This window comes from Syzygium oleosum, unplaced genomic scaffold, assembly GCF_021117445.2.
Source record: "Syzygium oleosum isolate NSW1041296 unplaced genomic scaffold, Sole_v2.1 Sole_v2.25, whole genome shotgun sequence".
NCBI classification, from domain to species: domain Eukaryota; kingdom Viridiplantae; phylum Streptophyta; class Magnoliopsida; order Myrtales; family Myrtaceae; genus Syzygium; species Syzygium oleosum.
The window spans coordinates 2822348-2835963 of record NW_026607509.1 but is presented as its reverse complement, the minus strand read 5'-3'; the positions used below and the strand labels follow the sequence as shown (position 1 = coordinate 2835963).

The following is a 13616-nucleotide window of genomic DNA, read 5'->3' as shown; positions in this document are numbered from 1 at the left end:
AATACCATTCACATTTCCTTTTAATAAAACCCCACATTGAAAAGATCAAATCGCCCCCTCTTTACAACTCATTTTGGCAAAGAGGGGTGATTTAAATGTTCTGGGGTGATTTAATTGTTCTAAGTAGATTGGAGAATTTAGGATCTAAAGATAGATAATTTTTTAAAAAAAATGATATTCTCGTAAATAGGATCTTGAAAAATAACCTGTTAACTCGGCTACGTGTTTGATAGTTTTGAAAGTAATGGCATGTTTCTAGCATTTTTCTTTAAAAATTACACTTATTCTTCGCCTCCACTTTGCATCTTACTAAACAACCAAAATGCAAAAACCATTTTCATGACATTCTCTTTCTTCACCTCTATCTTCTGTTCCCCATTGCCTTTACCTCCTAAACATTTTTCCGAACCAAGAGGGCTGAACTTCATTTCCGTTCATCGAAACAAATGGTTAGATTAAATGTAAGGAGAGAACAATAAAGGGCAAAGTAAAAGATACGCGAGACAATTTCCTGATGCTAGACTACCTGCAAAAGTTCCACCGGCCTTTTTTATGGAACTGACAATCAAGATCTATCTGACACAGAAAACCAGATGACAGTACCCAAACCAAGTCCCTACCAAGATCATCCTCGAACCTCGAACTCCCCGAATTTCACAGAAACGAAAAAGGCATTTACCACTGCTACATTCTAGACTAGTAACCCCACAATGCATCCCTCATTTTCTTTTCTTTTCTTGTTTTCTGGGCTGCAATTGTACCTCTATCTCTCCCCATACTGAAGACTCGTGGTATGTGAAGCAAAGAGACAAAAGGTTGAATGAGAAACATAAAAGCGAATAGGGTTGCATATAGATGTCAAAAGGATATCCCCACTTAGGGTATTGGTGGAGGGAATCTCCCATGGCAGAATGGTCCCAGAAGCTAAAAACCCTCTACGATAATGGTTTGGCATTAAACAATCGAAAACGAATTCTCGGGAATCGGAAACGCCAAGCAAGTGGCGTTCCTTCGAAAGGGTCCCATTTGCAGCACTAATGTAAACTTATCGTCGTATGATAGCTTTTTCCGCATGAAAATTTGCTATTTTATGACTTTATTCTCTTTTGCACAGATTGTCGGCATTCCATTGTGCGACATGGTTTACTGTTTGGATTGACTTCGTGGCCAAATCAATGATAGCTATACACAATTTTGCCCCTTCCGGTCATTGTTCCTAGACTACATGAGAATCAAGCTTCGGAGAACCATACTTGATGGTCTCAACTTTGCTCTGATTTGGCACCTATCGTCACCCTCAGACTAAGTTTCCGAAGGCCGTAGTTGCCTGACATTCAAGAGGAGAACAAGTCACATTCATAGGTCGGGAGGTGTTCGAGCCATGTCAACGTAACCACGTTCATTAAGAATCAAGTCTGAGATCAGAAGGTAGGTCCCTTAAATCCATGAGAGTCGGTGTACCGAGCTTGGCCAACACGAACGGGTATTGAATTGTTACGGTGCGTTCCCTCGGCGCGGTAATCTCCATACTTTGATCGTCATCAATTTCTATACATATCATCGTGTAAAAGAAAATACATATGCTATAAATCCAATGTTAATGGCGTATACAGAAATTTAGAAGAAGGCAATCCTCGCCAAACTTTGGGCCAAATGCTAGGTTGGTGTTGTTCTTAGCGGAGAATCCATGTGCATGGCACTTGTGTCGGGTAATATGAGAGGCTCATGATTCAAGGACCACTTTGCTTTATTATTATTATTATTATTATTGGCTCTTGCACATTGTATTATTGCTTACAGTGTAAAGCTAATTACGTTTCTTTTCCTAGTATCACTTAGCTCAAAATGTTATAAATTCCACGGAAAGAAGTTAACTTGGTTGGACTGAAAGAAAAGAGTTGTCCGAAATCCAAAGCATTTGTATTTGGCACGATTGAACTTGTTAATGAACAGCATATGTTTGTACTTTTCTACAAACATGATAAGGAGGGCGAATATTATTGTGCACTCATTTAGCGAACCTAAACTTTCGATCTTGGTTCATATCATTATCAAAGAAATTAGGGCATCGACTCTCTACAAAACCCTCTGTCCCTATCTTGTTTGTTTGTTCACGTGCTCACCTGACCTTTCATTATAGCCCATTTGATTGAAATTGGAAGCTTCCCAGAGCGATTATTACCCTCCCTTTTGAACGCAATGTTAATCTCTCTCTCTCTCTCTCTCTCTCTCTCTCTCTCTCTCTCTCTCTCTCTCTCTCTCTCTCTCTCTCTCTCTCTCTCTCTCTCTCTCTCTCTCTCTCTCTCATTACTGTCGCCGCACAAAGCTTCAACAAGTCCAATGATGCAAATACAGTTACCACCTTACCTCTGATGGTGATCAGAAGAAGGAATGTGATCATGTCCAGATCTGAAATTCGGTATGATCTTTCGACTATTCGACCGAACCCTGCACACAAACTCAATTTTGTCATGACCCTATATGCGTGTAAAGTTGTTTTCCCTCGAATGGACACCCTCACTTCGGTCCATGAATTTTGCTGTAAATGATTCAGACAGTTGAAATTTTCATTTTTTTGTGTTTATTGCGTCCGTTTCATCCTGGTCTGATCAGGACCCCTGGATGTGGATGTGATGCAGCTTTAAACCTTGTACTTGGGCCATGTCCGTCAAGTAAAAGGGTTAGGCCCATGAAAGTGAGCGTATTCAGATGGCCTAGTCGGATATTCCAATGGGTTTCAGCTTTAGAGCCCGTTTCGCATGGCTGCGGCAGCTGTGATGTGACTTTTATGTTTACTAATACATGTCTTGAAACTACGGTACCATAAAAATTAGGTGAGGTAGCTTCTTAAAAATCGGGTGAGACAGCTCCTTAAAAGCTGTCGGAAACTATTGTAGTTGTGGAGATGCAATAACTGTGAGGTGCTTATCAAATAACTTATGAGAGCTGTAACACTCGTTTTCACAGTTAAAACTGCTGCGAACAAATTGTATCCACCGACCTCTAAATGGCTAACTTTATTTTCTTTTAGTGAATGCAATACGCACGATCGAGGATCGTCATATATCCATCTCCCATCCTCGCCCAACAAGTGGCAAAATACTCGAATGATGATTGAAAAAAGAATGCTTCGCACTTCCCTCTCATCTCCCCCTTCTTTCTCACAACCTTCCGCATATAGCTACTATTCACCAGTGCCATCACTACTGGCAAAGCCACCATCGTCCTCGGAATGGGACAACGACCACCACCACCATATACTGTCGTCTTGTCTCTCTCATCCTCCTCAAGTTCTCTCCTTCTCATGCCTAAACATTGTTTTCATTTTTCGGTTGAGTTCCAATAATAGATTGCCATGCCAACGTGAGATAAAATAAACAAATGGTTTCTAAAACTGAGGAGTCTCAAGAATCATGAACACTTGTCCTTTCAAAAGTGTGGAAAGATGTACCCTTCGATATTTGGTTCATAGAATTAGGGGACAGGAATTTTGAGCTAAATTAGGGTAGCAGATGTTTGAAAGGGAAAACTTGCGGGCCTCGCCGATATGGAATGCTTATGTACATAAATGTTTGGCATGTTCATAATTGTAAATAGTATGACGTGGTTTAAGATATAATTACGCTAACATTTTTGTTGAAATTTTGGTACCTTACTTTTCCGCTGGGGGCTTGTAAATAGGGCCAGTCCTCGTGTTCTTTTATTTTAGTTCAATTAGTATTCGCACTTAACGCAAAACATAGTCGTGTTTCCTAATTTTTATGGCGTTAACTGTTAATCGTGCAAAATGATGTATATGAATGATTGAATCGCTTGGAGATACGTATGTGCATGAAACTACTTCAAAGAGTGTGATCATGAATTCATGATTCTCCACGAAATTTAAGGTAGAGCATCGCACAATGTTGTTAAACCCAGATTCCTAAGTGGTGTGCAGTTGAACAGGATCCGGCTAAAATTATTAGATAGGAGACTGGATCGGCGCTTGATTGAACCAGCGAGAAGAACGTGTTCTTATCGATGTCTCAAAACATAGATTGGCTACTGGTTTCTGCTTTCGCTCAATAACACATCTTGTTTGTTCTAGTTCCAACCAAAAGAAAAGGACGCCCAAATGATTAAAGAAAAATAAACGAATGAGAATAAACACAAGCATGCATGCATGCGACGCTCATCTGTCTCACACATACACCATGCACTGCCTAGGGTTTTGGTCTTTCAAGCTCCCCGTTCCTGAAGCCCCGACGAACCCAACCTCCAAGCCGTCGCAGTAAACCCTCATGCCGAAGTGGCTCGTCCACCACCACCCGGACTTGAACGTCCCCATCAACCCGAACCCCAGCCCGAAAATCACCGTCCCTTTCTGCCGCTCCTCATTAATCACCTCCAATTCAGAGGACGTTGGCTGCTCCCCGTCTATCATTGACATCTTCACGTTGATGACGCCGTTTGTCTTAGTCTCCAGGGAAAACGACGGTTCTGTGCTCCAGCTGAGATAGTTCCTCGGGTCGTCGTAGTACACGTAGCTCTGGATCCGGTCGAAGTAGGCCTTGAGCTTGTGGTTATTGTTGTCGACAGTGACATTGGCGTCCCAGCTCCCCATCAGGACCGAGTTCGAGATGTTGAAGTTGGTGACGGAGAAGGCGGTGACGTGGAACTCGGGGACCTGGGGGCGGAGGACGATGTACGTGATGATGGTGATGGCGCACGATGCCACCACGAGAAAAATTAAGGCTGCAAGGATTCCGCGCGTGAAGCCTGAGGTGCGGCTTGGTGGTACTCGGGAAGGGTAGTAATGGGGGTTGTTTGCGGGGTAGTATCCGACGGGTGGTGGGGGCGCACCGTAAGGATAGCCTCCGCAGCCGTTGTGGGGAGGAGGGTAGGGCGGGGGGTAGCCCATCACAGGAGGGTAGCCGGGAAGGGGGTGTTGGTGGTAATTATCGGGGGTGGCATTCTGGTGTCCAGCCGATGGCGGCGGCTGCGACGTGGAGCTGTGGTTTCCATCCGGAGGGGGATTTGGCTTTGGTTGATTTTCATCTTCGTCCGGTGTGGGTCGTTCGCCGTGGTGGTGATCGGATGAAGACGCCATTGTTGGCCCGCGAAAGTATGGTCTTTCTGCTTTTTCTCAACGCTCAATCTCGCACAACCCAAGTCCCTCACAGAGAGGAAGGGAGACAGAACGAGAGACAACGAAACAGAGAAAATGGGAAAAAGTTGTCGGAAAATAGGAGGGGCAGGGTGTGGTCTTTTGGGATGTAAGAGGGAGGAGTACTATGTTAAGCAAATGAAGCCAAACGGAATGGGTTGTCAAGAGGGTTTTGACCCGTTTGCATGCCACCCACACAGCTTTTCTTAGGAGCAGCTAATAATTTACCCCCTTCTTTCCAAAACAAATCAGTGGTTAATCTGATCCTGTAATTTGTTTTGTTCACCATATCATTAATAGAACAGAGTCTAAACAACATTCTTTTTCATCACGTTGGTTTCAGCATTCACATTTGATTGTGTTTGTTGCAACCTGCAACTATGCTTTATTTCAGCAATTTCCTGTAACTACGAGATTCTGTTTGCACAGTGGCTGAGTCTGTGCCACAAAGCTTTGCCCCGGTGTGAACAGATGTGATCGGGGATGTGGGGTACAAAGTTGAGTTGTGTTAAACTTCACTGAATCTTCTAGGGAGCTTGACTGATGTCCCCACAGGTGCCAAGGTCACACAGATCCGACCGCATGGATTCGCGTGTTCAGTTTTGTCCGGTTATCGTTCGAAATTTTCGCACTGATGGCACATCTATGACCTTCGAAACCTACGCAATGGACGCGAAATTCTTTGGCATTCCAATATCGATTGTGCAAATGAACGGAGCAGGTCTACGGGAATAGACAAATTTCTGCGTACTTACCAAGAATATGGAAATTTGACATGCTCATATTATATATGTAAAGTGACCTCAAAGAATGGTTGAGACGATTTCCAGTCGAACTGTCATCATTCTGGTCTATCCCAGAGGAACAAAACTTACGAGTAAACCAAATGAAAGAAATGAGATGGGGTACGACCATCGTTTGAACCTACCCACTTACAGTCGAAAATAATCGAAGAACGGTGATGAAGCGAGAGCCTTCATTGCTCCGAAGATTTCATCGCTTAGGCTCACTCCATGTCTTACCTTCGAAGAATTCGTTCAGCATCCGTTCGATATCCTCAACACTGAACCGGATGTACTTCATAGGGTTCTTCCCGTTCTCAATGAGCGGCCTATGAACACCCAAAAACATGAAAATTGACCTAACCAGGATTTTAAAGGAAACTCCTAAAATCCGTAGGAGAAACTCACCCACAGCGCTTGATGAAGGATCTATAGGCGGGCAAGACGACTTCTGCAACAGCGAGTCTCAGTGACTCACGCAACTCACTGTCAGGAACTGTCCACTGAGATTGCCGTTGATGGAGCTCCTCAAATTGAACATTAAAAGTCTTGAACCTATCTTTCACCATTGCTCTTGAAATTCCACTATTACCATCACTTCCCATAGGACCACCACCTCCTGATGAACCCTGAACAGTGAGGCACTGCAGAATCTGCAGGTTAAGATTTCAGCTGAGCTTAGTTTCAGTTTGATGAACTGGACAAGGTTCAACGTCGAGGAAATTTTAACACATGAAATTGTTTTGAAATAACTGAAGTAAAAAGATTCTAAATGTCTTTGCAGAGCTTGAAGTACGCGGGATCTACAATGTTACATAATAAGGTCCTTGAGCATAAAAAATCTCTCTTCTAAAAGTAGTTCAACTAAGAGTACCTTTGCCCACGAAATCCTCTTATACTGATTGGCATGTTGCTGTACAATCCTCCTATGTATCTGCACCCAGTCATCCCCAAGTAAATCCTTCGCTTCCGACCTGCAAAACATAGCTAAGAATGGCATTAGCCTAATGATGGTTGCACAGGAAACTTAATGCCTTGGAAACTGACCTCCTTACAGATCGGACAATGTAGTGGATGTTGTTCATGAGAAATAATTGAGTCAAAGCGGGATCTTTATACTGCTTAGACTTTCCATCCAGATTACTCTGAAGAGCAGTCATGATTCTTGTAGTTAGAGCTGCTAATTGAGCATCTGCCTCACCTTCATTGAACTCCTGAAAGAGTTGCCTCAAAGTGGACTGGTAGCTGTAAACATCGATAACAGAATGTTATAACTTAGGCAGAGATGCAAGATATGACCCAAACAAAAAAATGCACTGCTTAATGCCATTTCCGCAAAAGAACACATTGACATGGCATACTTTGCTCTACAGAAACATGCCAAACAAAAATTGACAAGCAACATTATTTTAAAAAAAAAAAATTCAAAGGATTTCACAAAGGAATTGAAGGTAGCACTTACTCAAATAGTTTACTCAAATATGAATCAAGAAGCACTTACTCAAATAAAAACTTCACATAGTTTATCACGTAGCTGGTCAAAGGATGGACAGTCCCATCTTGAACAGCAGTTTTTGTGGCATCTTTTTCAACTGCTTCCTCAAAATCACCGAACGTCTCTTGAGCTGTCTGAGCAAGTCGCTTGGTCAAACTGGAGGCATATTCTCGCATCTCAATACAAGCTTTACTTCCAAAAAGGTCCATAATCTATCCCACCAAAATAAGACTCAGGCTCTTGACCAAAGTAAAAATTACAAAACTCCGAAAAAGATAAATGAGGATAAAGAAAAGGCATTTGAGACAAAAAAAAGTAGAAAAGAAATTTGCAAAGATGGATCATAAAGAACTAGGGATCTCAGTCACAAGCGCATTTGAAAGGGATAAAATATGAAAAGAAATGAAAGGAAAAGACTTATCTTCCTCGCCATCTACCCTTCTGCTCCATTTTTTAAACCAGAAAAACAACCATAAAAGTGGTTCATTGTGCTTGTTCATGTACTTAAGTCCAATAATTTGGAATAAGCTGTTTTACAGGGCTAAAAATTGTTGGGCAATCATTATTTTCCCAAAAACTTAAACTGTCAAGAATCATGTCAACAATGTGTATCAAGCCTATATCTTAACTCCTCCATGCATGTAAACGGATGTTCCACATGAAATAAAAGATGTGTCACATCAAACAACCACCGGAGGTCAGACATGAGTCACGAGCAAAATAACAACAAGAGGAAGTGCCGATATTCGAAACTTTGACCTAATGCTGTAATATAACGGCGAACAATAATTTAGTAAAAAGCTTAAACTATCAGGGAATGTTCCCATAACACATATCATGCAAATCTGTTAAAAAAACACAAATGGATCTCTTGACCATTGTCAATGTCCATAAGACTCGGAGAAAATGGAAATACAATGGAGAGTTTTATAACATCCTCTCAATTACTATTGCAATGACTGCGTGACCAATTTGCAGTCATTCACTTCCATTATATAGTACTTAGCAGTTGATGCCGTGGGCAGCAAGTTTCACCAGCATATGACAGCTGTAATATTTGAAGTTGAGATTACATAATGCAAGGATGCCACCATGCATCATCCATCATTAAACGTGTAATTGTTTTAGATAGCAAAAAATATGTTCATCATGCCAGTTGACAAAGCAAAAATGCATGTAGATAACAGACTTGAAGCAAGGGAATCTGTGGTTCCCCATTCAAAGCCATCTATAAACTTTTTTCCAGTGCTTTCAACAGACGGGAGGCAATTGAAGCACCATCCATGCTGTTTAGCTTTTTGGGGATACCCTGCTTAATTGCTCCCTATCCCAGTGCTCAAGACAAATTATGGAACCTCAAAGTGCCTTATCTATGTTTAAATATTTTTCTCCTCTTCCAACAGTCAATTAGAAATTTCACATTATACAGGGAAATCAGAAAGTTCCGATAATCATCTTCTACAAGTTGTGTGCAATTGGCATCAAAAGAACTAGTTCCATTCTTTCAACTCAAAAAAATGAATCGCATAACACCATGCTAATACTTTTATATAAAAAAAAATTACAAAAACATACATATATCATACCTCTGGCTGCAATTCTCTCAATATCTCATACATATCCAGGAGAACAAACAATTTCTCGGGTGATCGCTTGCTTTTGGCAACAGCTTCTCCAAAACTAAGCAGCAGAGCCATACAGTTTGCAGTTACTTCAGCAAAGATTTGATCTCTGAGAGAATCAACACCATCAAATACTTGGTCGCAGAGTTTCTTTTCACCAGCAAAAAGAAGCTTTACCTGTCGCAAGACATTATTTAGTAACCAAAACCAAAAGGTTATTAAGCCACATCAACATAAACACTTACTGCAATACGCATGTAATGTATCCAATTTCCAATTTTAGCTTCTAAAACCTCCCATTGCATTCTCTGTGCATCATCTTTGCTCAGTTTCTCCACACCTAGTTTCCGAAGACTCTGTTCCAAAACTGAAGCACGAGTATCCCTGACATAAGGGAAGGGAAAGCAAGACTAATGCAATCAATTAATCAAAGAAAGTATAACAACCACAACGGGCGAACCCATCTTCTGTCTATCAAGTGAGACAAGCCACATTTTAAAGAAGCTAATTTAGCAAAAAAAAAATTCCATAGGGCATTGTAGATTTATGTGTACGTACACATTTTTTATGAGTGAGACTCTTACAAATTGCTTTTCAGAGATCTTAAAGGATGTTAAAAGTTAAAATTTCCATCAATGGCTTAAAGCATGTTAAAAGTTAAAATTTCCATCGATGGATACTTTAAACATTCTTTAAGCTTAAGCGCTCCACAAATTAGACATCAATCCTGGCCGACATCCTCAATATTTGTCTTTGAACAGGCGGAAAAGAACTCCTTTTGTTGACCACTCCCGTCCATCAAGAGTCCTACTATCTTCAACTGAGCACTTTGCCACTCGAAACAAAAAACATTGGTTCAAGTGGGCTTAGCTATCGAAAGAAGGGTTATGTCAATAGATCTACACAAAAATTCTCAGTTTGTCTATAATTAATTGATCAGAATGGGGCTTTCAGTTTCTTATAAAAGACATTGGACAAAGTAAGCCCAACCATTATAACTAGGCGGAACTCCTGCTCAGGAAGGACTCCAGCTACATCATCAGGACTTATCATTCATTTTAAGCCATGTCGACTGCTTATTTAATTTCTACCAAGTAAGCAACAAATACTTCCCACTGGGAAACTAGATAAGCCTGCAAATGCAATGGACTTTCAACCGGAAAGTCTATCCAGGTAGCAAAACTTCCTTTTATTACCAACAATGGAAAAAAATCTTACTTGTCATCTACCTAATAATGAGAAAGAAAGAAAGCACCCCCATCTCCCAATAAACATCAAGTTTCCCACTTCTATGGCAACAACTGATTCCTCTTCTCTTGTCAGAATTCTTGAACATATAACAGGACTATGGGAAATCAAATGACATAAAAATGTACTAATATGAAATGTTGCAGTTTCATGTCTTGCTACGATTGTTGACTCTAGAGCAACATATAGTAGGCCAAACTACTTTCAGCCATGATATTTACATAAAATTTATTCAACTATCAATATGAAAGAAAAGGTTGATTGATTTAAAATGAAAATTCCTTATTAATGCTGAATGACCCACCAGACTTTTGATATGGAGCAATGTACTAAGCAATGACGATGAAAGGTCAACCAAAAAGTTGCAGATAAAAAAAATGCTAACTGGAACAACCAGAAAGCGTTATGGCATGACACTGATTTTAGCACCTGTAGGTTCTAAAAAGTTGCTGCTGATGACCAGCTTGTACCATCTGTTGAGCTAAATCATGCAGCAATGGTAGAACCCTGGGTGGTATGAGAGCTAGAGGTTTGCAAACTCCAGCATCTGGAGTTTTACTTGGGTGCTCAGGCTTGCCACTAGCTTCACTTTGGTTTCCAGATGATCCTGCTGATGGCCGCAGAGAGTTGGGAAGGCAATCAATAAGACAATCAGGTTCAATTGGCTTGCTGAAAATCAAATAGGAAACAAATTAATTTGCTGAAATTATCATTACATATATAGAAACCCCAATTGATTCTTAGAAAATATAAGCATGCACTTGGTATTAAAATTGCAAAAGCAATGCTGAGAATAAAGAGACTGGACAAAAGTTTGACTACAGAAAGATGGCAAACAGGCACAAACTATTGAAATGGACCACTCCCATGCAAATTTGAGTGCCTCGTCTAGTAGCTGAATGTTTAATCATAGTTTTGTGATTTATTCTGCATCATCACAAGAACAATTACAGCCTGCAATACAGAGACTAGAGAAATATTCATCCACTCAAAAAAACCAATTGATATCCCTTCTAAAACTTAGTAAGGACACCCTGATTCCTTGACTCCAAAATCCTTTTAGATATAACATGCTAAATCTGGGATTATAGTTCTGCTATAGTCGCTTAGGTAAAACAAGCATGGTGCAAGGAAAAAGAGATGTAAGACAGAGCTGTTTTCAGCAGGACAAACAAAGAACTGGCCAAGGCGTAGATTACCTGTGATTGGTCAATATCTGTCTGAACTCATCTTCAAGCTTTGATATAGCTTTTGCAAGCAAGTTATTGGTGTGATTAAGAACTCCATCACTACTCTTGAAGCTTTTATTGCTTTTGAAGAAGTTAGCGGTGCTTCGAAGCTGATCGATAGCTTCTAGGTAGCTTTCTAGGTCCTCATGTGGCCCTCTGAGGATCTTAGCCTCTGCCTAAGTGAATACATACAAACGATCTCAGCATCTACATTACCTTTGCAAGTACGTGAAGTGACCCGGTAACAATGCTAAAGTTGCGAGTTATGAAAAAAAAAAAAAAGAAACTTGTGTTGTAGATTCAATGTCCAGCAAAGATGAAGCTGTTATTGTAGCATACCCACTATCAGCGAATCGCTAAAAACCAGTATGGCCCGAACATTTCTCTATCGGACTACAATAGTGTGAGGCAATACTCTTCCCTGGTTGGTCTAATAATCGGGGGCGCGTAAAAGTAAGGAGGAACAAAGATCAAGCTAACTGCTTCAATAGTTTAACAATTGCAAAATATGCCTCCCGAGTGGACTAAATTATCACTAATGACCGCACGACATTCATCATAAACAGACGCCACAAAAATGTTGACTGAATCTCCTTGCAAGGACATTGTTTTCTGCATGCATGAATATCATCTCGGATCTCTCTCTCACAAAGTGCATGGAATGCAATGCAATGGCTTTTCGACTCGGCAAAACGGGAGCGAGGACAAACCTTGCGCGTGAGATCGAATTGGCCGAGAATGACCTCGGCAGCCTTGAGCGTCTTGTCGATGTTCTCGTGAGCCCTCCTGATCGAGTGCGTCCTTATCTACCGTCGCCCAGCACAAGCCAAAACAGAAAAAACAGAAAAATAATAGCACAGCGAGCAGTGCAGCCTCATAACGGAGGAAAAGTTCTGTTCGTGTCAAGAGGAGAGGGAAGGAGGAAGGAAGGGAGGGAGGACCTGAGTAGGGCGCATGGCGGTCTCGAGGGCGGAGAGGCGGTGGTCGAAGGAGCCGAGGATGGCGACCATGCTGTCGGTGATGGTCTGGCTCTTGTGCAGCGACTCGCGGATCGATTCCGCCCGCTCATGAAGGATCTCCATCGCCTGAGGCACTCCCATCGCTAAACTCTCTCTCTCTCTCTCTCTCTCTCTCTCTCTCTCTCTCTCTCTCTCTCTCTCTCGCGCCGATTCAATCAGAGAACCGCAATGCCGGAACGCGGGAGCCGATCGGTCATCGCTCAAATCTTCTTCTTCTTCTTCTTCTTCTTCTTCTTCTTCCTCTGCTTCTGACGAGAGAGAAACCGCAATGGGGAATGCGATCGGTCGTCAATGGCCCCCGAATTCCGCGCGTCTGCTTCGATCTTCTTCTTCCTGCTTCTCGAAGGTGGCGATGGCGATGGTACAGAAGAGAGAGGGAGGGAGGGAGAGAGGATTTGCTGGGGTGATGACAGGAGGAGGGAGGACGGAGGAGGAGGAGGAGGAGGAGGAGGAGATCGTCTGCTTGCTTTCGGGGGGAGGGAGGAAGCGACCCGAGAAGGCGTGGCGGCCACGTGGATGGTGTGGGACCCTTTCTCGTTTTAAAAGATTTCGCGCCATGCGTGCCACGTCATCATCGGTAGTGTCCTATATGGCCAGAGATTCATTTCCATTTCCACTCCCATTTTCCTTTTTGCTCATGCACCAACGATTACTTTTTAAAGTTCTTTTTGATATCAATAGGTGTCCATGGTTTTTTTTTTGGCACCTAATAACTTAATACGCGAATATAATAATTCAAACCCAATTTTTAAATCTCGACCAAAAAAAACCCAAATTTTAAACGCGAGAGATGTACATTTTAAAAGCTTATTTGGAGTAACTTTGCTCTTTTTGGGTCGAATATTTGGAGTATTTTTAACTTTTGACTTTTTGTAAATTTTATATCACATGCACTTCGACCTTTTTTAAGGTCAAGGACTTGAGACTTTCATAAGTTACACATAGATTCACATACTTTCATTTCTAATTTAAATGATATTTTATATTTTGACGAAAATATAAAAAATCTACTATTCGCTTATTATTTTTGACCTTTTACAAATCTTGATTGATTCATTATTAAATTTTATTAAAC

At 41.4% G+C, this 13616-nt stretch overlaps 2 protein-coding genes across 2 annotated transcripts; both read right to left on the bottom strand.

The window, feature by feature from the left end:
* Window positions 1-4115: 4115 nt before the first annotated feature.
* On the bottom strand, window positions 4116-5095 carry LOC115671626 (NDR1/HIN1-like protein 10). Its single transcript, XM_030593253.2, has one exon. It carries the CDS (start codon window positions 5087-5089, stop codon window positions 4181-4183), a length of 909 nt encoding a protein of 302 aa, XP_030449113.1. The 5' UTR covers window positions 5090-5095; the 3' UTR covers window positions 4116-4180.
* Window positions 5096-5815: 720 nt separating this feature from the next.
* Window positions 5816-12977, bottom strand: LOC115671688 (exocyst complex component EXO70A1). The gene is made up of 11 exons (XM_030593308.2): window positions 12464-12977; window positions 12233-12328; window positions 11493-11698; window positions 10723-10962; window positions 9291-9429; window positions 9010-9222; window positions 7430-7635; window positions 6976-7173; window positions 6803-6902; window positions 6337-6581; window positions 5816-6257 (listed from the first exon to the last, which is right to left on the bottom strand). Exons 1-11 carry the CDS (start codon window positions 12620-12622, stop codon window positions 6140-6142), a joined length of 1920 nt encoding a protein of 639 aa, XP_030449168.1. The 5' UTR covers window positions 12623-12977; the 3' UTR covers window positions 5816-6139.
* Window positions 12978-13616: the final 639 nt, after the last annotated feature.